General features: G+C 40.8%; 2 protein-coding genes across 2 annotated transcripts; one reads left to right on the forward strand and one right to left on the reverse strand.

Moving 5' to 3' along the window:
• Positions 1-1,109: 1,109 nt before the first annotated feature.
• On the reverse strand, positions 1,110-2,919 carry LOC134068629 (hatching enzyme 1.2-like). Its single transcript, XM_062524314.1, has 7 exons — positions 2,851-2,919; positions 2,680-2,761; positions 2,436-2,576; positions 2,212-2,329; positions 1,612-1,790; positions 1,378-1,459; positions 1,110-1,269 (listed from the first exon to the last, which is right to left on the reverse strand). The coding sequence occupies exons 1-7, from the start codon at positions 2,917-2,919 to the stop codon at positions 1,110-1,112; spliced, it is 831 nt and encodes a 276-aa protein (XP_062380298.1).
• Positions 2,920-14,871: 11,952 nt separating this feature from the next.
• LOC134069195 (T-cell immunoglobulin and mucin domain-containing protein 4-like) lies at positions 14,872-23,310 on the forward strand. Its single transcript, XM_062525090.1, has 5 exons — positions 14,872-14,965; positions 16,103-16,444; positions 16,545-16,643; positions 22,650-22,733; positions 22,927-23,310. The coding sequence occupies exons 1-5, from the start codon at positions 14,908-14,910 to the stop codon at positions 23,271-23,273; spliced, it is 930 nt and encodes a 309-aa protein (XP_062381074.1). The 5' UTR covers positions 14,872-14,907; the 3' UTR covers positions 23,274-23,310.
• Positions 23,311-23,977: the final 667 nt, after the last annotated feature.

Raw genomic sequence — 23,977 nt, forward strand, 5'->3', positions numbered from 1 at the left:
ATAATTAGAGTCAGACTTTGAGTTGGTTTCATAGATGTGAGACTGATTACATCATGACACATGCATCATCATTTATATAAGCGTGGATGGCAGTCCAAGTGTTTAGACCACACAGTCAGCTTTACCAGGATTACCCTTTCTGCTTTAAGAGTCCCTTTCAAACTAAATGGTTTGTGAATTCCATAAAAATATAGCCGATTGACAAGGAGGCTATTCCAAGTACGTGGTTTGCTGACAAACCTGGGTTAACTCAGAGTAAGTGGTAAACCTCCTACAGCAATAGCCCTAATGCATTGTTTTTGTTTTGGAAAATGAAGCCATAAAGCTCCTCTATGAGGATTACCGTATTCTTACCCAGGTTTGTCACTAAACCACATACTTAGAAAACCCCCTGCTGTTTCACTGCTTAAGAATGGCCATATTCCTTATAAATAAGGATATTGCCCAGGTAGGTGATGAGCCTGGTAGAGGAAGATAAAGTCTGTGTTGGCAGCTCCGAACACTTTTTGTCAATAGCTTTTTAAAATAGGCCTAGTATTTTACAGAACGCCACTAAATCTCTTAAATGCATGAGATAACAGTGTTCCCATTTAACTACACTTGTTCCCTTAGTTCCTAAAAGAAACAGATGATTTCTAATAGAATTCTGAAGGATATGCTGTTACTCATTTGAGTTTGTATACTGTAACTGGTCTTGTTTTTAATTGGTTGTTTTACCATGATTACATTTCTCTTATAATGTTGAACTAATTTCAATGGTATTGTTTTAATATAATGTAGGTTAGTTTGGACAAAAATATATCCAAAGTAACCATCTCGGCCTAACTGGAAATAGATGTCTTTGATGTTACATGAATGCAGCAGGACAACATGAGTTGTTTTCGGTCATTTTATTTTCCAGTGACATCAACACGAGAGGAATAATGTTCACAATCAACAACCATCAAGGAAGAACTTGTGCTTTGCCATCTCATACTTCATGTGGTGGTTCCAGCATTAGTGGGAATAGGGACAGCATCAGTTTGAACTTCTTCTGTCAGATAGAGGAAGGAATAATCAGAATTGAATTCTATTGCGGCCCATCCTTTCAGCAATCCAAAAGTTACAGTTTAGCACCCAGAATTATACATGAGGTCATACTCACAGCATCCATACAGTTTGTTGATCCTCTGGATGTCAATGGTGGACATTCCTCGTCTCTGTCCAATTTTCACATTTGGGTTTGGAAATGGAGTGATTGTCTTCCTTCCATTGGTTGAGAAAGCGGTGCTATAGAAGAACACGACAGTCAGTGATTTTAAACAATATGTCCATTTGGTAACACAAGAGGCAACACAGCAACAAATAATTATTTTTAACTGGGTGCCATTTTCTTACCTCCCATAATGCATCACAGATGAGTAGTCATATGGAGTGTTCAGGTTGTTGGTGTATTGTTTCTGAAAGTTGTAAACCATTCCTGCCAAAATAAGAATAAACATACATTCAGAATTCATGTTGGATATTCCTAATTTTTCAGTTTTCAGTTTTGTCAACATGTTCTTGTCAACATGTCCAAACAATAACTCAAGACATTCAAGTGAAGAAGTGTAAAAAGGAAACACCGCTTACGTCGGTTGATATTTTCAAAGTTGATTCTCACATGCTGGTCTCTGTCACTCCTGGTCTGCTCATGGTGGAAGCCCAGAGCGTGGAGAAGTTCATGCTGAATGATGCCGTGGTAAACACAACCGTACCTGTTGAGAGAGACCACCTGTCCGCCTCCTGTCCTGCCAAGGTTGGAGAAGCACCTGAGAAAGATAATACAAAAACATTTACAATGTCTCTATTAATTAACATTATTATATCAATTAGTTATGCTAAAAGACCACGGTCCTCATCAAATCACAATTGATTGGATAGGCTAAAGTTTGATTTTGTTTGTTAATATGAATGTTTAAGCTAGCATTATATATGTCTATTAGATTACTTTTCATACAACAATCAGCATTTCTTATTTTTGTTGATATTGTTTGACTAAAAAAAAAGGTGATAACAGTAAAAATATTGTTTGACTAAAAAAAGGTGATAACAGTAAGAAAAGTGACACTAGCCTGATACTATGAGGTTGTTGTACAAAAGACAAAAAGACCTTTTCCTGGCAGGTAGGTATGACCATATAATCAACCATAGAAGGAAAAACATTTTCAGCACACTGCTAAATCAACTCACCCACTCTTGTTCTCAATGCTGAGGTAGTCGCGTTGACTTGAGCGAGGTACAAACTTCAAACAGGTTTTGCTGCTGAAGGTCGCCATGGCATTTTGAATTTTCCTCACTTCATAGTAAGCTGAAAAACACAAATAATGGTAATAAATGATCAATGAATGTGCTTTAATTTACACAATGAAAAGGTGTACAATATATAATAGAATGCTACAAATAAGTTCACTTACAGAATTCAGGGTTCACTATGTAAGGCACCTCAACTTTCCCATTAGCAGACTTCTTCCATAAGCAGTAATTGTTCCAGCAAGCCATAGCATTCCTGGTTTTTGGCACCACAAGATCTCCCTCAATTAGAAATTCACTGGAAGCTGAAAGACAAAATGTAATTTGAAAGTCATTCATAACGACTCTGTGAGTTTGTGCAAACCCTCAACTTAAGGAAACTGTTCATTTAAACAATGAGAAACAAACCATTGTTGGTAGCCAAAATCTGTGTGGTCAAGTCCACACTGTCAGGCTCCTCTAGGAAAATATCATCTTCATCAACATCAGCCTAGAGACAAAGAAATGGTTTAAATGAAACAGAAGAAACCCACCGCTAACATGTAGAAGTGGAGTTCTGAATATCAGAGGTATTCTTACCGTGACATGCAGAGCCTTGGACAGGCCAAGCAGCAGCACCAGAAGGGAGATAGAGGCTCTGAGGTCCATGTTGCTTCAGTGTGTGGAGATGCTGTGGACGGCTACTTCACTGGAGCTCAGTGTTTGAGACCCATCTCACCTGAGCTTTTATACAGCCCTCCACAGGTGTGTCTGCAGGGGGGTTTAGGTCTGCTGTCAGGGTCAGGTGTCTAATGGAAGCTCTTATGGGAGGACACCACCACCGCTCCCACAAACTCAACAACTAACACAAGATTATGTTCTCTGTGGTACACATCCTCTACAATGGAATTATTCTGAACTGAAGCAACGGAATTTACTGCTCAGGCAGACGATAAGCCTGGTAGAAGTAATTCCAAACACTTTTGTCAATAGCTTTTTTATTCATTACTAAACAATGTTATGTTCAGACTTCTCTCACATGTAATATCTGCTAAAGGCATGCCAGGACCAAGGCCAGCTACCCGGCAAAATATGCTCATAGTAAGCACTGTAGACCAAACATGCTCATAGATGAATCAGTGAGATATAGCCGTCATTGTCCAAGATCTGATCCAAGAGAGTATAACTTCTTAAGTCATGATGCCGAGTCAGTGTTTGTTGTATGCTATATAGATCTTGAATTTCAGCTGAAGCATTTGTTCAGGTTCGATATATAACAGTAAGATAAAAGTGATAGTATAGTCCCAGTTGGTATAGTCCCCCATTTTCCCCAATTTGAGGTCTTAGAATCATGATGTTAATGTATAATGTTTTAGTACTTAATGAAGTCTCCTTGTCAACAAATTGCTGGTTTTCGTGGAAAGATTAAATGTTTAAATGTTAAAGTCAAAGAATACTGGTTTAAAACTACATCACCCATGTAGATGATGTAGTTAAAGTGATGTTTAACCCATTTAAACAGTCACCATTGTCTTTTGAACATGATATAGATGGCAGAATCTTCTGGTCAGACAATTAGATATTCATCCATGTGTTTGTCTATCTGGGCATTTATTACGTAGAATCCCAATATAGATTTTAAGAGATGATAAAACAGATTTCTATTAGGGCTGTCAAATTAACTGATTAATTTCGATTAATTAATTTTAGAAAAATTAAAAAAAATAACGCAAATTAATCAATTGTGACCTTTGACCTCTAAGGTACCAAATCAATGCAAAGAAACAGTGTTGACATTGAGGCCCTGAGGCACTTTTGAATTTATTTCCTCAGCATATTAGGTCATATTATAGATTGTTATGGCCATTATTTGAACAGTGAAACTAATAATAAAACAGTTTTTGAACTTTAATGTCATGATGATTATTCAATGATTCATTTGAATTGAGATATTTAAAAGGCTTTAACAGCAAAAATTCTATTCAATTCAATTCAATTCAAAACACTTTATTTATCCCCGAGGGGCAATTTCTCTGTGCAGGCATAGTGACATATAAGACATAACACAACATAAGACAGGGGGGGGGGGGTTAGTCCCAGGAGAGGGAGGAGGGGGCTGGGGGCATATTTGAGTTCAAAAGGCGAATAGCCTCAAAGGTAAAGGTCGCCTTCCTCCTGTTAGTCCTAGCAAGAGGACAGCGCAGACGCCTGCCAGAGGGCAGCCATTCAAAAACTCCATGTAGAACATGAGTAGAGTCTTCCAGGATAGAGTTGGCTTTTCTTAGTGTAGCCTTATCATGCAGCGATGTCAGTGACTGAAGAGGGTGGCCAATGATCTTAGAACATGTGTGCACAATGCTCTGGAGGTGATTCTTATTTTTGATGGAGAGGGAGTGAAACCAGCATATAGATGAAAAAGTCAGTACACTTTCAATGAAGGAGGTGTAAAAAACTGTGAGGATCTTCCTGTTTACTCCAAAGGAGTATAGCTTTCTCAAAAAATACTTGCGCTGTTGACATTTTTTAAGGATCACCTCTGTGTTGGAGTCAAACCGCAGTTTGTCATCAATGACAGTGCCCAGGTATTTGTACTCATGTACAACTTCCACTGGTTCCCCATGTATTGTAGTGGCGGTCCTGCATCCTCCATGCCTGTTGAAGTTAATGAACATCTCCTTGGTCTTTGTGACGTTTAACTCCAAAAAGGAGCTATCACACCATTCCACAAACTCGCTGAGGACAGGGCCGTGATCTTGGACAGAACCAGATAACAGGGACAGGAGAACAGTGTCGTCGGCAAACTTCACTAGATGACGATCAGCATGGTGACTTCGACAATCATCTGTGTACAGGATGAAAAGCAGCGGTGAGAGGACACAACCCTGGGGAGAGCCAGTGGACGTGTAGCTGATGTCAGAAAACCTCTTGTTGACCAGCACCTTCTGTGTTCTTTGGGTCAGAAAGTCTGTGATCCACAAAATTAATTGATGATCTAAGTTGAAACTTATGAGCTTTTTGGCCAACATGTGAGGTTGAATGGTATTGAAGGCAGAGGAGAAATCCGCAAATAGGAGTCGTGCAAAAGAATTTGGGCTTTCTAGGTGTTCATGGATGGCATTCAGTATGTAGATTTTGGCATCATCCACCCCTCTTTTTGCACGATATGCGAACTGAAGAGGATCCATCTTTGAGGCTGTGGCGTTGATAACATGAGCTTTCACAATCCTCTCAAAGGCCTTCATGACAAGGGAGGTGAGGGCAATGGGTCTTAGATCATTCAGGACTTTCAGGCTGCTCTTCTTGGGAACGGGAATGATTGTGGAGTGTTTCCATGACTGTGGGACAGTGGCAGTGGATAGAGACCTCTGAAATATCTGCTGGAAAACTCCTCCAAGCTGCTCAGCACAGTGTTTCAGTGTGTGACCACATATTTGATCTGGACCAGGAGCTTTCTTGGTCTTTGTCCTCCTCAAACATTCCACCACAGATTCAACCGAGACGATGATAGGGTCACTCGGGATCAAGCTACTGGTGATATCCGCCAACTGAGACTGGTGATCTTTCTCAAACCTGGTGTAAAAAGAGTTGAGCTCATTGGGGAGGGATTCATCACTGCTGCCAGCCACACACACAGGTCTAAGGTCACGCACAGTGTTGACTGCTGCCATTGTCTTAATACCCTGCCATGCCTCCTGGAGGTTACCTTGAGTGAACTTCTCTTCAATCTTACTTTTGTAAGCTGCCTTAGCTTTTTTAATGGCCTGCTTCACCTCTCTGTTCACTTGTTTCTTCTCAAGCATAGATCCCGTGTAGAACAGCCGTTTCTTTTTGTTCAGGATAGCCTTGAGTTCTTTAGTGACCCAGGGTTTGTTATTTGGAAAGATGGTGATTTCTTTTGTGGGGATGATGTTATCTACACAAAAAGATATATAAGACGATACACTGTCGACCTGTTCATTTAGGGTGAGATCAGGTTGTAAAAATATGTCCCAAGATGTACACTCAAAACATGCCCTTAGTTCATCAATGCTCTCATCAGTCCACCGTTTTATAGATTTGACCACTTTCTCTCTTCTCTTTACAACTGGTGTGTATTTAGGTACAAGGAGGATAGAATTATGATCAGCAGTTCCAAGAGGAGGGAGGGGTACAGATGTATAAGCCCCTGAAATGGAACCATAGCACTTATCAAGAACCCTGTCAAAACGTGTGGCACATGTAACATATTGCTGGAATTTTTTCAATGATTTGTCCATAGGACAATGATTAAAATCTCCCAAAATAAATTTGGGTGAGTCAGGTGAAATCAGCTCCAGTCTATTCACAGTGCTCTTGATGGCTTCAGATGCTGTGTTCGCATTGGCTTTTGGGTGAATATAAACAAGAATAAAAAATAGTTGGGGAAACTCTCTTGGTAGATAAAAGGGACGGAGTGACACGGCCAGGAGCTCTATATCAGGCGTAGACAGACTCTCGCGAATGATGGCTGTAGAGCACCAGCGGCTGTTCACATACAGACAGACTCCGCCTCCGTGTGCCTTTCCCGTGCTGCATTTATCCCTATCTAGCCTTAACGGAGTCTTGAAGCTAAGTAAAAGTAAATTAAGTAATTTAGATTAATTAATCACACAGTATGTAATCAATGTAATTAGATTAAAAATGTTAATCGTTTGACAGCCTAATTTCTATGCATTTCTGCATTTGATTTTGCATTTGATTTTGGAAGATTAACGTGGGAATTGGGAAGAACAATATTTCATTTCTAAAAGGTGCAGGTCTTTCTGCAGACACTGGTACAAATGTAAAGACAAACAATGCTAACACATCAGAGTGCAAGCCATCTTACCAGGTGATCAAAACAAATAAACTCATAATTGCATCTTAGTCCAGTTGTTGAATTTGTGGGCGCAGACACACCTGTATGGGCTGTATGTAGGGTGACCAGATTTGAGTTTGCAAAAAAGAGGACACTTCAGCGCGGGGGGGGGGGTGTTGGGTCACATATGCACCTATGAACATGCACCTATGAACTATAAAACCTAATTGCACAAAATAAGACATTTTTAAAGTTGAAAAGTTGCCCAATGGCTGATACTTTTCAGTCCTCCTCCTAAACTGCTTTGCAGGTCAGGCACTCAGCTTCGTATTGATCTCGACCGAGACAAAAACATGGAAATTTACGTTTCAATTCGTCAGTGAACTTGCGCTTGCATTTCGGTCATAGACCTAAATGAAATGTCGGCATGGCTGAAGATGCGGATAGCCATGCCCGTTGCCAGTGCCAGTGGTAAACAAAGAAGTGTGCGCTAATGAGGTGAATAACCAATTAAATGTTTAGGCCGAGAATATCGACCAATGACAGTAGCTCTAAGGTCAGGCTCTACACCTACACTTCAACCCAATGCAAAGCGAACTGTAGGGGGAGTGCGTGATTATGCTACTATGTGAATGAAAGACAGAGCAATGTAAATTCGGTGAAAACACGTTTGAGGATAGAATAACAAAATCCCGGACGATTCTGAAATTCCGCCCGGACACTTTTTTAGGTTTCAAAAAGAGGACATGTCCGGGCAAAAGAGGACGTCTGGTCACCCTACTGTATGAAACCTCAGGTGAGATGGGTCTCAAACACTGAGCTCCAGTGAAGTAGCCGTCTACAGCATCTCCATACACTGAAGTAACATGGACCTCAGAGCCTCTATCTCCCTTCTGGTGCTGCTGCTTGGCCTGTCCAAGGCTCTGCCTCACACAGTAAGAATACCTCTGATATCTGACTTCATGTTAGCTGTGGGTTTCTTCTGTTTTAACTTCACCTTTTTGCTTTAGACTGATGGTGATGAAAATGACTTTTCCCTAGAGTATGACAGTGTGGACTTGACCACACAGATTTTGGCTTCCAACAATGGTTTGTTTCTTATTGTTTAAATGAATTAACAGTAGGATTCCATTTCACCCCTTTACACATGCACAACTTACTGTTTTCACAGCCACACAATGGCAGTATGTGACTCACAGAGTTGGTATGGCCTGGCACTCAAAAAGGTGAATTTGGTATAAATATCTTTATATAGGCTACTCTTAAAGCACATGTTATAAACCCCCCTTTTAAATATGCACAACTTTATTGTTTTATCATCAACAGTTTGATTCAACACAAGGCAATAAGGTAGAACAAATACAGCATTCTAAGGTGTGTTTTCGAGTTAAATGTCTTATGTAATTATTTTCTTGCTTTCCCTTCTCTCTGATAACACAATAAAGTTTTCCTCTTAATGAATTGAAAAATTAATGAATATGTTTTGACTTTTATTTAGAAGGAGCCCAAATAGCAGTCATGTTGAAGTTTTCTTTACTGTCGCTAGTTTCTCACTACCAGAGCCCCTTTAGGGAGAGCCGGTCCACTTCCTATTAACTCCATTGTACCGGATTGTTCATGCAATCTGTTGAAATTCCGCTAGGGGCGTTGCCGAGCAAGTGATACATGAATTGTGGTCTATGGGGCTAAGCGGCTAGAACTCGTTTTTTTCACAGTTGACAACTTCATTTCTTAATGTACATTGTCGTAGTAGCTACCTGAGTATAGGTTTTCCACTGGAAATGAAATGAAAAGTCACTCATGTCCTTTCTGCTTTTCATAGGATGGGCCGTTTTCCCTGTAACATGCTAGCATTTAGCTCATGGATGCTCGCGACAATCGCGACCGATTACGACCGTCGTGAAGCTGAACCTTCTTTTAGGTCTATGGCCGTAAAGTGGTTCGCTTGTGTCACGTGACATGAAAACTTTGAAAGGGTTTTTAGGAATAACAACACATATTGAAAATTGTATTGGTCAGCTGATTGTCAAGTCAAGTTATCCTGCATCGCATGCATTAATGCAATTTCAGGAGAAAAAATTATATAACGAGAAATGTGGTACTGGGGGGTTCAGCTCCATTGCTACCCATTCATTCATCACTTGCTCGCGATCGCCCTCTAGTTGCAGTACCATGCGGAAGTATTTCGCTAGTGGTCCTTCTCCCCTTATTAGACATTCTCTGTCACTACTTTCATTGATGAAGAATTTCTTCTTCTGTGTTTTTTATTGACTGTTTAAACGCATTACCGCCATCTTCTGGACTGAGGTTTGATTTCACAGTGTCAAATCTTCTGAATGTCTTCGTTTTATCTTCATTCATTGTCCTGCCATGTTACTTACTGTAAAACATGAAAGTTATCCATCCATCATTACACAACATAGCTTAAGGTGATTTATTTGTTATTGTAATTTAGGACTGAATTAACTGTCTGTCACATTAGTTAGCACAACTTCAATACATGTATTATGTTCACTAAACAAATATACATTGGGAGCAATGGGTTTGCATGCTTTTTAAAAGCAAGGTTAACTTACAGGTTAAGTAAGGTTAAGCAACTAACTTTACAGTGTAGCACAAAGTGTGTCTCAAAGTTAAATGACTCATTTAATGTGGAAAAAAACCTCTATTTCAATGTGGCATATAGGCTATTATACCACATCCCATTGTCTGTGCTGTAAGTATATGACGAAGAGTTTTGTAAACAGTTTTTTCTTAGAGAGTTGAAAATTGAGGATTTCTTAAAGTTTGCTGCTGGACACACTGTGAATTCTTGGAGTGACAGAGTGGGAGTGAACAGGGAATCAAAGGATCTCAGCTCAGAGGTCTGGATGCTCTGCAACGAACATCAGTTGTAACAGCAGGCTGATGTGGACAGTGCCATCTACTGTTGCATTGATGAAGTTATGAAGTTATGAGCAAATAGATCAAGATGTGTTTGTAGAGCTCATCATCAGTATAGCCAGAGATTCCTAACGTTCTGTGCTGCTTCATTTATGTTTCTTTGACGTCTGACACACCACACACTGCTTATTCTCCAGACACAAGATTGAGTTTCTCACTGTGCAGGCTGCAGTGCAAGCTGTCTGATCTCTCTCCTGTATGAAAGTCTCACACAGGTTCTTTAAAGCCAGGTTAGCTGATAATGCTGCTATCAATTTAGCATTGTAAAGGCTTACCTAATTTACATTTATTGAATAATTTGAAACGATACTTTCCATTCTAGCAGACACTCATCTTTCATAATTGTTTGTATGAATATCATATGAATATCCATGACTACCTTTGATCAGTCAGAGATAGATATTGTCCACTTTCAGTGCTTCATGATACTTTGTTGAAAAGGAATACAGTTAAAGGTATTGCAATGACTATGTATTTAATTAGGTGCAATTTGAAGACAACTTTGGCCAAATAGGCAGAGGCCAATTGTTTGTCCCAGTCTGTCCGTAGGCGAGGCTAAGTTTGGGCTGCCTTTCCAATTTTTTTTTTTTATTTCTCAGCAGGGGTTCGGAACGTGTTGCATGCATTTTGCTTACATATGCCAGTTGTGTGCCATTTCCAATCTGCTTATAAATTAAGTTTGGAAACAATTCCCATAGCTTATTTGGAAAATCAACGAAAGTTGTTGGGTTTTTGATGCCTTTACTGTAAGCAGCACTGGACATACAGATGTGCTTAAAAACAAAACAAATTATGTTGTTTCGACACTGTACATTCATGTACTGTACATACATGACCTAAACAATTTAGACTGGGATAATGTTCTACAATCAAATCAGTTAGAACATTGTTGTATCTCCCTAACACAAAATCTCACGAACCTAATTGGGAAATACATGAAAACGTTTAAGGGCACGCAGCGAAAAGCATCTTTACCATGGCTGAGTAATAATACTCGCCAGCTAATGAAAAAAAGAGACTATGCACTGAAAAAATCACTACTCACTAAAACCAATACAGATCTTCTTATTTTTAAAGGATTGAGAAATGCAGTGGTCAGAGAATTGCGTAAAGGAAAAACAGCTTATTATATGCAATTAATTGGGGAATCTGAGGGAAACAGTGCATCCCTCTGGAAGCACCTCAACAGTCTTACTAAAATGAAGTCAAGCCAACAAAAAACAATAACCGAACTGAAAGTGAATGGAGTTATTAGCACTAACAATCTAGCTATTGCAAATGAATTTAACAACTACTTTATCCAGTCAGTGGAGGAGCTTGCTGAGACTTTTGAACCAGCTACTCTGCAGAGCTCAAAGTCTATGTCATCAAAGTTATTCCAAATTGATGAGGTCAGTGAGGAAAAAGTACATAAAATTATTAACTCGTTAAACAAGTCCAAAGCAAAGGACGTGTTTGGGTTGGACACTGCCTTTATTCGAACTCACTGCTTGTCCCTGGTTAAACCTATAACTCACTTGGTAAACCTCTCCATCAGAGTGGGCCAATTCCCACAAAGCTGGAAGCAAGCCATTATCATTCCAATTTTTAAGGCTGGTGCAAAGGACCAAGCAGGCAACTATAGGCCAATCTCAATATTACCCGCCCTCTCAAAAATTCTAGAAAAAATCATAACAGAACAACTAGTTAGTCATCTTGAAAACAATTGCCTCATTAACCCCAAACAATTCGGTTTTAGACAAGGATACTCAACAGAAATGGCCAACTGCTACCTAACTGAGAACATTAAGAGTAAGTTGGACAAGGGTAATGTTGTGGGAGCTGTGTTTATAGACCTTAAAAAGGCCTTTGACACAGTGAACCACAGCATACTCTTGAACAAGCTCACCAACTTCAACTTCTCTGAACATGCCATCAGTTGGTTTGCCTCATATCTGGCCAATCGAGAGCAACGTGTTAAAATAAACACTGAACTCTCATTGCCACTTCAGTCGACAATGGGTGTCCCACAAGGATCCATCCTAGGGCCTCTGCTGTTTAGTCTGTATATCAACGACTTACCAACATGCTGTCAGTCAGCAAACTGTCAAATGTATGCTGACGATACAGTCTTATACGCACCAGCTAGAACACCAGGTGCAGCTGCAGAGGTCCTGACTAAGGAAATGGACGGAGTATCCCAATGGCTCAAAGATAACCACCTGACACTTAACATCAAAAAGACTGTCTCTATGTGCTTCTCTATTAGAGGTAAAGCCAAATGCACCATTAAAATAGGCCAAGAGGCTATAGAGGAAGTCAATGAATTTAAATTTTTAGGTATTATTTTAGACTCACAACTTAATTTCAAAAAACACATCAAGAAACTCTGCAAGACCGTTCGGACTAACCTGAATTGCTTCAGAATAATAAGACATCATATCCCGGTCAAGGCAGCTCTGTTGTTTTTTCATGCAATGATACTCTCTCACTTATCATACTGTATTACTGTATGGGGCCAAGCCTCCCAGACAACCGTCAAACCAGTCACATCATTATACAAACAGGCACTGAAAATAATGGACCAGAAACCAGTAACATCACATCACTGTTTCATTTTACAAAAATATAAGTTATTAAGTTTTGACAGTTTTATTAAGTTTTCTTTTCTAAAATTAATTTTCAAATGCGCAAACAATTTAGCGCCCTCTGTACTCTGTCCATTTGTCACAAAATCAAATGCAAGGAGCGTGGCCACAAGGGGAGCAGTGGGTGGTAACTGCACAGTAGAGGGGCGCAAAACCTCATTTGGCCAGTCATGTTTCTCAGTAATAGGAACCCGCTTTTGGAACGACTTACCAATAGAACTAAAAACACAAACTGAACTGAAAACATTTAGCAGTAAGGTAAAACACTGGCTGAAAGTAAATCAGGGTTGCAGCCACTAGGACACGCATGCACACACACACACACGCACACTCTATTGTCTATGTTTTACTGTACTGTCTGTTGATGCCTGGCTGCTCGCATTGGTGAGAGTTTGCAGGCGGTTGGGTATCTGGGGACTGTGTCTTATGTGATGTGATGTTTTGCTGTCTGGGGTGTGTGTGTGTGTGTGTGTGTGTGTGTGTGTGTGTGTGTTTGTGTGTGTGTGTGTGTGTGTGTGTGTGTGTGTGTGTGACTGGCTGTTCGCATTGGTGAGAGTTTGCGGGCGGCTAGGTATATCTGGGGGTTGTATTGTATGTGATTTGCTGTCTGTGTTAGTGTATTGGGGTATGTTGTGACTGGCTGTCCATATAAGTGAGAGTTTGTGGGCAGCTGGGTGTCTGGGGGTTATGTTATGTGACTTACTGGTTGTGATGCTCCTTTGTATGTTGTGGTTATTCTGTTGTGTATGGTCAGGGTATGAACACTAAAATTACCTTGATCTTTTGTTGGTCTATATATGTATAGAGAGGTGTTTGCACACATATACTACACTTTTTAGATTACTTTTAGACTACAACATGTTTTTTAGAAAGGTCTGACCAGGGACTGGGGTTGCAAATTAGCCAACTGGCTAGAAACCTTTTATGTAACACATCTACAGACATTGTTATGGCATTGACTGTGATAGCTATGTATGTAATAATGTGCGCTGCATTGTCCCTGACAAATAAACAAATAAATAAAATAAATAAAAAAAATCTTGAAATGAATAACAAAAACAATGTGTTGGAACACATTCATTGTAAACATGTATACCATGGCTCTTTGGGTCAAAGGCCTCCTGCCATTCAGACACAGTGCCTCAACACTGACCACACAAAGGTCACCACGGTATCAGCTGGTCAACAAACACAGAGATGTGGGGCAGTGGGGGATATTTCTTTAACGATCATGAATGCAACAGAGCAAGATAGTAGTACCTGGCTGCAGGGTGGAAATACCAGGATGGTTAAATGACCAGAAAACCCATGTGGACCTCAACATACTAAATGAAAAATAATGTGAATTGCAGATGTCAATTCCTGCAACAAAATAAATCTGTTTACTGAACAATAACAATAATAATAATAAAAAAAAACCTTTCATTGTATCTCTTATTTGACTGGCAGAGTATGAACACCAACCACCAAAACAGAGGACAAAAATGCTTTTATTTAAACAATCAAAGAAACATGTTATTTTCAAATATTGGCTTCACTGACAACAATGGTACACTTATTCAAACTTTCATTTGCAGGCTGAAAATAGGCTACTGCTTATGTTTTGAGTGTGTGTTTTGGCCTGCTGCACCACGCTCCACAAATTCATCACACCACTTTTCAACCTTTGGATTATCAGAGTAGCCTTTCTAATGCTCTCAAATGTTTTGATTTTTGACTACAATGTTTATTTTAAACCTTATAGTTGTTTCTACATATAGCTCCAAGCATTGGCACAGAGTACATTCTAAACCTGAAGTTAGGAATCTAAAAATAAAATATAGGACTCAAACAAATTGATGTCCACATTAAAAACACTAGAAAGTCAAAAGACAATGTTTTAAGCATAAAATTACATTTACTGATGAAAAGCATGGCTTAGTTCTGTTAGAAAAAGAGAAGGAAAATAATTTCCTTTTTCAAATTTAGATTTTTGTCAGAAATACATTTAACTGAGAAATCGATTTCCAAATTATGAAGCTACATGGAAGTTTGTTCTGTGGTCAACAGACTTTGAGCGTGATGAATAATGTTTGGTGTTTTGGCAAACCTTTCAAACACAGAGAACATTTTTCCTTTCCAAAAAAAGTGTGTTTCGCAAGCAGAAGAAACCGTTTTCACTTGCTGACCTCCTTGGCCTACCATTATTGATGATGTTGGCTGATTTAGAGAGTCACTTGATAAAAAAGGAAGACACAGTCACCCGCAGCTGCATTCAGAAAGGATTCCACCATGATGAGCCATCAGCTCTGCACCTCCTTCTTTTGGCTGCTGCTCTGTCAACTCATTGGTAAGATATTTCATATGAACATTCTAAAGCACACCCCAGATGCAGTATAAATAACTGTTTTGCAGTGGCAAGTATGACTACACTGTTATGGTGAATTCATGGGCCTTTCATAAGTGTGTTTTGTTGTTAATTAGGCCATTGACACATAAGGCTTTGGTGGTTAAAGTTTTTGCCTATTGCTTAGACACTTTTGCAGAATTTGGCACATTATGTCAAAACTCTACACACAGCCAAAATAAGATGGCACTTTGAGATAAACAACTCACATCTATTCTAAAATGAAACACTGCAAAGACAACAATCCTTTCTAAAATGGTATTGTCACAAAATCATACACACTTTCACCATTTGAATTACTCTTTTACATCAACAGCAACACCATGCTGCTTTACATAAATCACTGCAATCTTAGAGTTGCTATTTTAATTGTTATTTTCTCTCCGGGTCAGATACACGCTTTTGATTCCACCTCAGGCATATTTGTTTCGCAATGTGATATGTACAAACAGGCCACGCTGAGGTAAAAGTGCAGACTACCTGTCATGGGGGCTGAGAATGGCAAATTACACTTTTTTGTGTCATGCATATGCATAGGGTCAGGAGAAAGTGAGTTTGTGTAAAAAGATGGAGGAGAAGCGTAAAATGCACCTAATTAGGAATCCCCCTGTATATAATACGGTGCTTGTCTAGTTTGCAGTGAAATATCTCCGTCTGGTAAAAGCATGTAAATCCAAATTGTGTTTACAGTAAATTGGCAAAAACTGTATTAGAATGACACCTACTGTACCTCACAGTCTATTTTGTGTTGGCATAAAGCTTGTCAGGCAATATTTAAAGCTGCAGTTGGTAAGTCTGGAAGATTGAAGGGACTTATGAGAGTGCAGTCCAAGCATGCACATCCTGATATAAAAATGGGAGCAGGACTAAAGATTTAGGGGACTCTAATTCCCCTCTCCACTAGCACCGAGCACCCTCTCATCAAGTTTCTTCTTGGACCAGAACAACCAGGAGCACACTGTTGGTTTCAGGGAATATTATCAAAAACATATTGCCAACTGCAGCTTTAATTTTAACTCTAAATTTCCATTTTGCTGTATTTTTATGTAAGAAATGGACACACATGTTGATGTTTTTCAGCTGATGGATCAGCAGTTACTGTCTATGGATATGCAGAACAGAGTGTCACTCTTCCTTGTGAGTATGATGGCAAGTCCTACGGCTCTGTGTCCATCTGTTGGGGCAAAGGCCTCCTGCCATCAAGAGGCTGTGGTGAAGAAATCATTCAGACAGAGGGCTCAACAGTGACCGCACAATCATCACCACGGTATCAGCTGGTCAACAGACACAGAGATGTGGGGGATGTTTCTTTAACGATCACGAATGCAACAGAGCAAGATAGCGGTACCTATGGCTGCAGGGTGGAAATACCAGGATGGTTCAATGACCAGAAAACCCATGTGGACCTCCACATACAAGCTGGTCAGTATAAAATGAGGTGTCATTGAACTTTAAAAAAAAAAAAAAAAAAACAGAAATTTTGTTTTTTAATGTTCATGGGATATACTGTATATACCTCCAGTTCCGACGGCAACTACAGCAACAACAGAAGCTTCAACAACAACAGTAGAAGCCCAAACAAGACTGGAAAAGACTACTTTGGAAACTACCGTGTTAACAAGTAAGACTATGCATCATGGAAACAAAAGTTGAAGTGCAGTGTAGTTTGACTTCTAATGCCTGTTCCATTTCCAGCTCCTACAATTACAGAAGAAACTACTTCCAGAATCAGGCTTCTGTGTTGTAGGGATCTATTTGATTGTGCGCAATAGCACAAATAGATACAACATGATATGTTATGTGCCCTAGTGGACGTTGTGTGTATTAGTCCGCGACTGAGCTATGTGTTGGTGTTATGTACATGCAAACCAGTTAACGAAGTAAAGAGTAAACGGAACAGACTTGAGTGTTTCTCTTAACTTCACATGGTGTCAGAAGTTAAGTCTGAAGTTAAGTCAGAACAATGGCGAAGTTCTATCCTCCAGAAAATTTTGATTTTAGCCATCCAGAGCGCTGGCCGGAATGGAAACAACGCTTCTCCCGCTACAGGATTGCGGTTAAACTTAACAAAGAGGAAGAAGATGTACAGGTCTGTACTTTGCTATATGCACTTGGAAAAGAAGCAGAACAAATATATAAAACGTTCACGTTCGATATTGGAGAGAATGAGACGTATGACACGATGCTAGTAAAGTTGGACAACTACTTTGTACCAAAAGTAAATGTAATCCATGAGCGCGCACGATTCCATCTACGCACACAGAAACATGGTGAGTCGGCAGAGGAATACATCCGTAGCCTCCATGAACTAGCTGATACATGTGATTTTGGAGTTGCAAAAGATGGGAATATACGTGACAGATTAGTGATTGGCATTGTGGATAAGAAACTGTCTGAGAAGCTGCAGTTGATGCCAGATTTAACACTTTACAAAGCAGTCGAGCTTGTGAGGCAATCTGAGCAAGTGAAAGAGCATGTCAGTGAGCAGGCGGCTAGCGACATTGCACAGTTAAATGAAGTAGCTCAAAGACGTCAACAGCACCAGACAGCTGAGAAACCCAAACGTGGCAGAGATGGACAAACTGGCTTTAGGCAACAGCAAAATGAATATACCAGAGAGTGGAAATGTAAGAGATGTGGCAGAAACCATGCAAGAGATGACTGTCCGGCTAAAAATGCAGAATGTAGGAAATGCAACAAAAGGGGACATTTCGCGGTAGTATGTCGCACTCGTGAAGTAAATTACGTCAGTGCACCACAAGATGGCGCTTTTGCCACACATTTCCTGGGAGAAACAAGGCAAAACAACGAAACTGACAATGCATGGACTATTTCACTCCCACTACAAGGAACAGAGGTGGAGTTCAAAATAGATACAGGTGCTGACATAAGCATAATTTCAGAAAAGACTTTTTCAAACCTAAAAAACACACCTCAGCTGAAACTTGTCAATGCAAATCTTGAGAGTCCAGGAGGAAAGCTACACTGCAGAGGACAGTTCACAACCACAACGACAGTAAAGAACAGGCAGTTCAAAGTCAAGTTGTTTGTGGTGACTGGTTCTACAGTGAACAATCTCCTTGGACGGGAAGCATCGGTGGCAATGGGCTTAGTGAAAAGATTGGAAGAACTGAAGTCGACGCCCCCCACAGAGGTATAGGCCTGTTGAAGATCAAGCCAATAAAAATTAGCTTAAAAGAGAATGCTGTTCCATACAGCGTAGCAACAGCCAGGCGTGTTTCTGTGCCCATGCTATCAAAAGTCAAGACAGAGTTAGAGAGAATGATTCAGTGTGGCGTCATTGAAGAAATAAAAGAGCCTACAGAGTGGTGTGCGCCCATGGTTGCAGTCCCTAAGAAGAATGATCAGATAAGGATCTGTGTAGACCTTAAACAGCTGAACAAGGCTGTCAAGAGGGAGAAATATGTACTGCCGACCATCGACGACATCCTCCCCAGATTAGCACAGGCCAAAGTTTTTTCAGTCCTTGATGCTGCTAGCGGCTTTTGGCAGCTACCTTTAGCTGAAGACAGTGCTAAGCTGACAACCTTTATAACGCCTTTTGGTAGATACTTTTTCCGTAGACTCCCATTTGGGATATCTAGCGCTCCCGAAATTTTTCAAAGGGAAATGTCAGAGCTCCTGAAGGACCTAGATGGAGTGGCAGTCTTCATGGATGACATCCTCGTCTACGGAAACACCGAAGAGGAACATGAGCAAAGACTTCAGAGCACATGGAAAACAGTTGAGGAGGCAGGTTTGAAGCTGAACAGTGAAAAATGTCTACTGAGACAGAGCCAGCTTCGTTACTTAGGACATGTCATTGATAGAGAGGGCATACGGCCAGACAAAGCCAAGATTGAAGCCATAACACTCCTAGAACCACCAGAGAACGTTGCTGACCTCAGAAGAGTGCTTGGCATGGTTCATTACTTGGGCAGGTACGTTTCACACTTGTCCGAGGTCACAAGGCCTCTCAATGAACTGTTGAGGAGAGACACTGAATGGACCTGGGGTCCTATGCAGGCCGAAGCTTTCAGCAAGGTGAAATGCCTAATTACAGAGGCACCTGTGCTGGCATTTTATGATGTAACAAAAGCCACCATAGTAAGTGCGGATGCCAGCAGCTATGGTGTTGGTGGAGTTATCTTACAGAACCACAACGGTGTGCTAAAGCCGATAGCCTACTGCTCTAGGGTCTTAACGGATGCAGAGAAACGTTACACCCAAATCGAGAAAGAGTGTCTTGCCGCTGTGTGGGCATGCGAGAAATTCTCTAGATTCCTGTATGGTCTTGAGAGCTTCACTCTCCAAACCGATCATAAACCACTGGTCCCATTGATCAACGCCAAAGACCTTGACTCAGTTCCACTCAGATGCCAAAGACTGCTTATGCGAATGATGCGCTACAACCCAACAGCAGTTTATGTGCCAGGTAAAGACTTAGTTGTAGCTGACACACTCTCGAGACACCCCCTGCCAGTCGTCACTGCAGAGGTCTGTGAGTTGATTCAGGAGGTAGAGGCTTATGAAGATGCAGTGAGCAGCGCGTGGCCCATGTCACACACGAAACTGGACAGGGTGAAAGCGGAGACCGAGAGGGACAAAGACCTGGAAAAGGTGACACATTATGTACGCACTGGTTGGCCCAAGTATGCCTCCGATGTGCCCCATGCTGTAAAAGCATATCACAACGAAAGACAGCACTTATCCATCTCCCAGGGGTTAGTCTTATATGGCGACAGGATTGTTATCCCTAGCAGTTTACGTACTGACATACTGCGAAAGATTCACAGTGGTCATCAGGGCATTGTGAAATGCAGTGAGAGGGCCCAAATGAGTGTTTGGTGGCCTGCCATAGGCAAAGACATTCAACAGTTAGTCAGTAGCTGCAAAGACGGTCTAGAATCAAGACCAACCCAGAGAAGAGAACCCCTGATTACAACCCCGCTACCTGGTCGCCCATGGGAAAGAGTAGGGGCGGATATATGCGAACTACACAAACAGCATTATCTTGTAGCAGTCGATTACTTCTCTAGATATATAGAGATTGCACACCTTCCAGACCTGTCAGGTGAGACAACACGCTCCAGACTGAAGAACATGTTTGCACGATGGGGTTGTCCTAATGTTCTCATCACTGATTATGGCCCACAGTTTTCTGGCAGAGCCTTTCAGCAGTTCGCAAAAGACTATGACTTCCAACACGTTACAACTAGTCCCCACTATCCCCAATCTAATGGCGAAGCAGAAAGAGCTGTGCAGACAGCAAAGAAGCTGTTGAAACAGGCTGACCCTTTTGCTGCCCTGATGAGCTACCGTGCCACCCCTCTTCAGGCCACTGGGGTGAGTCCAGCCCAGCTGATGATGGGTCGGCAGATAAGAACAACAATCCCCACACTGGAGTCACACCTGCAGCCATCATGGCCCAACCTCGAGCAGGTGAGGCAGGCAGACAACAAAGCAAAACAGAGCTACAGGCGAAACTTCAACAGAAGACACAATGTCAAGGACTTACCAGAGCTTAGTCCTGGCACCCCAGTCGCCTTGAAGCTTGATGGCGAAAAGGGATGGCGGAAGTCCGGCAAAGTTCTCAAGATGTGTGAGACACCAAGGTCTTACCTCATACAAACAGAGAAAGGCGTACTCCGTCGCAACCGACATCACCTAATGCCTATGATCGACGTGGAAGGAACATCTGCAGCAGTAGAGGAAGACACCTCTGCACCTGAACAACCAACACCTGTGCAGGATGTGCAGGCTGACAGAGACATTCCACCCGACCTGAGTTCCAGTGACCAGCAGCTTTCAGTTGAGGCTTCACCGGTGAAAACACACAGCGGCCGAGTAGTCAAGCCTCCTGAGAGATATAAAGACTTTGTGAAAGCTTAATAACATTTCTCTTACAGGATTCGATAGCCTTTGAGCAGGCTAAGGTTTATTAGAGGCAAAGAGTTTAAACATTAGTCTTGTTTGACAAAGTTGAATGTTCATGAGATGTTAAAGAAACAGAAATGTCACAGTAAAAGATTACTTTCAAGAAATACTTTATTTAGAGTTTATTGCATTGAGTTAGCTCAAAAGGAAGGGTGATGTGTTGTAGGGATCTATTTGATTGTGCGCAATAGCACAAATAGATACAACATGATATGTTATGTGCCCTAGTGGACGTTGTGTGTATTAGTCCGCGACTGAGCTATGTCTTGGTGTTATGTACATGCAAACCAGTTAACGAAGTAAAGAGTAAACGGAACAGACTTGAGTGTTTCTCTTAACTTCACAGCTTCCAGAATCAAAATTAAGGCTAATTTTTATCTTACACTCAATAAAGTGGTATTTGTTTTGCCATGTGCTCCACTTTTCTTAAACCTTGCACTCAGGGGTGTGGCAATTAACAACATAAAGTGTGGTCTGGCAAATGATCCAAAAATGGGCTATCTTACTAGGCTGGATGCCAGACCGAAGTTTAGCCCCGCCTCCATTCTTTTTCTGCAGGGAACTTCGGTCTGGCACTGCTCCGTTCAGCTGCTACTATTCGAGATACACTTCTGCTCGGACCAATCACATTTCACAGGGCGGGCTTTACGTGATGATTGACATATGAACAGCAGTGACGTTCACGGCTGCATGCGTCCTCGTTCAACGAGTTGGGTGTGAGACCATGTTCGCTTAGGTTGATTTTGATTGCAACAGAAATGCTATGGCTATGAATGCATAATTTGTTCATGCAGTTTGGCCTTTCGTTTATCTTAGCTATTGAAACGGAGGTTTTATCACGGATTCGCACAACTATTTCTGAACACTTAGACCAACGAGGATATGTGGGAAAACTTCAGTTTCACTTTCACCCAGTTAAAACAGCATGTTTGGGTGATGTTGTTCCCGTTTGTTTAAAAATGTCTGTTTGCTCGTTGGGTTAACGACACACTTCCCCAGCTGTTCATTGCATACAGTTTGAAGGAATTATTTTTAAAAACGAAGGAGGATGTTTTCCATAGCCTACCCTGCTACGTATTTCTGTCTTAGATTTCGCAGATACTGACAGCCAATAACTTGTTCTGTTTGGTTTGGTCTATCCAATGAGTGCAGAGCTATCCCCCCCGCACTGTATCGGTTGAATCATGCCCCATAATCGCAGCTGAATGGAGCAGTTTCAGACTCATATTCTGATAAGAATTGAGTATGACGTCGTCAGGCTACTATCTTACACCCTCTAAAAATCATTACACCACTGACCAAGAAAAGCCTGGTCTATAGTGATAGGCACATATAAAGCACAGCTGAAGACACACTGTCAAGAGATATTTAAGTAGCACTTGGCAACCAGTTTCAAACAACTCCTCTGCAGGATAAATATCCTTAGGATTTTTATTGAGGCATTTGAACATAATTGGGGTAAGTGTTTTTTTTTGTTTTTTGTTTTTTTCAGGAAATGTTTTCAATGTCAAAGGATGTTACTCCCTACACACACCCATGACCGATTAAGAAACGGAAGAAAAACCCTTTTGAACAACGTGTCTGACATCTGATCACAAACTCATGCTGAATGTGAACTGCACACACCCCCTACAAGTAATTGTTTTTAATCTCTGCGCCTCTGACCATTTGCTTCTGATCGCCAAAACAGGGCCCCAAGAATCTACTGCAGAACCTCCTACCACTACTACTGCACAGGCTGTCACAACAGTAGAAGCTACACCAAGACCGACCAGTAAGTCAATACAAGCATTGACAGTACTTGGTGACCTCGAAAAACAGAGATATGTGAAAAAATTGCTGGAGTTTTCCTTTAAGGCTCTGGTTACATTTACCTACCTAGTAATAGTTCATGTTCAAACTGTAAAATTGTATTTTGCTGTATTTTATGTTAGAAATTGATGCACGTTGTTGGTATGTAATTTCAGCTGATGAACCAGCAGTCACTGTCTATGGATATGCAGGAGAGAATGTCACTCTTCCTTGCAAATATGATGGCAAATACTACGGCTCTGTGTCCATCTGTTGGGGCAAAGGCCTCCTGCCATCAAGAGGCTGTGGTGATGACATCATCCAGACAGAGGGCTCAACAGTGACCACACAATCATCACCACGGTATCAGCTGGTCAACAGACACAGAGATGTGGGGGATGTTTCTTTAACGATCACGAATGCAACAGAGCAAGATAGCGGTACCTATGGCTGCAGGGTGGAAATACCAGGATGGTTCAATGACCAGAAAACCCATGTGGACCTACGCATACAACCTAAATGAAAAATGATATTGAGATGATATCAATTCCTGCAACAGAATAAACCTGTTTACTGAACAACAATCGAAAAGCTTTCATTGTACGTCTTATTTGATTAGTATGAACACCAACACTCTAAATGCTAAGATTTCCAAGACAACTATACAAAATCTGACAGAGGACAAAAAGTCTTACTTGTACAATCTAATTATTTAAAGATTCTTTATGTATGAGATTTATTGTAATCATAACATGACCATAATATGCTATCTGAGGTTAAATAAATGTTATTTTCAAATACTGTTTTTCAAATACTTCATTGATAACAATGGTTCAGTCAGGATATTCACAATTCAAACTTTCATTTGCAGCCTGAAAATACTGTAATATTTATAAAGTATAAAGCAGTGTGAACTCACCATGCTGAAACCAAACAGACAAATTCAAGGACTCCCGACTCACTGAAGATGTTCACAGACTCTGAACACTATAGACCCATGCTTAGACTAAAGTAACAGAACTTGAAGCTTTTGTCACCATACATCAAACACATGTTCCGATAACTTAAACAAAAATGCTGCTTAAATTGGCACTCTAGTTGCAATTCTGCAACACACTTACTCCTTTATGCAACACACTTGGTCCTGCATACACTCTATTTCATACATAAAACACTTTGGTCAACAATTACATCTCAGGGTGCCATTTGGAAAACACATGTATCCAA

Source organism: Sardina pilchardus, chromosome 21 (assembly GCF_963854185.1).
Source record: "Sardina pilchardus chromosome 21, fSarPil1.1, whole genome shotgun sequence".
In the NCBI taxonomy this organism is placed as follows: Eukaryota; Metazoa; Chordata; class Actinopteri; order Clupeiformes; family Clupeidae; genus Sardina; species Sardina pilchardus.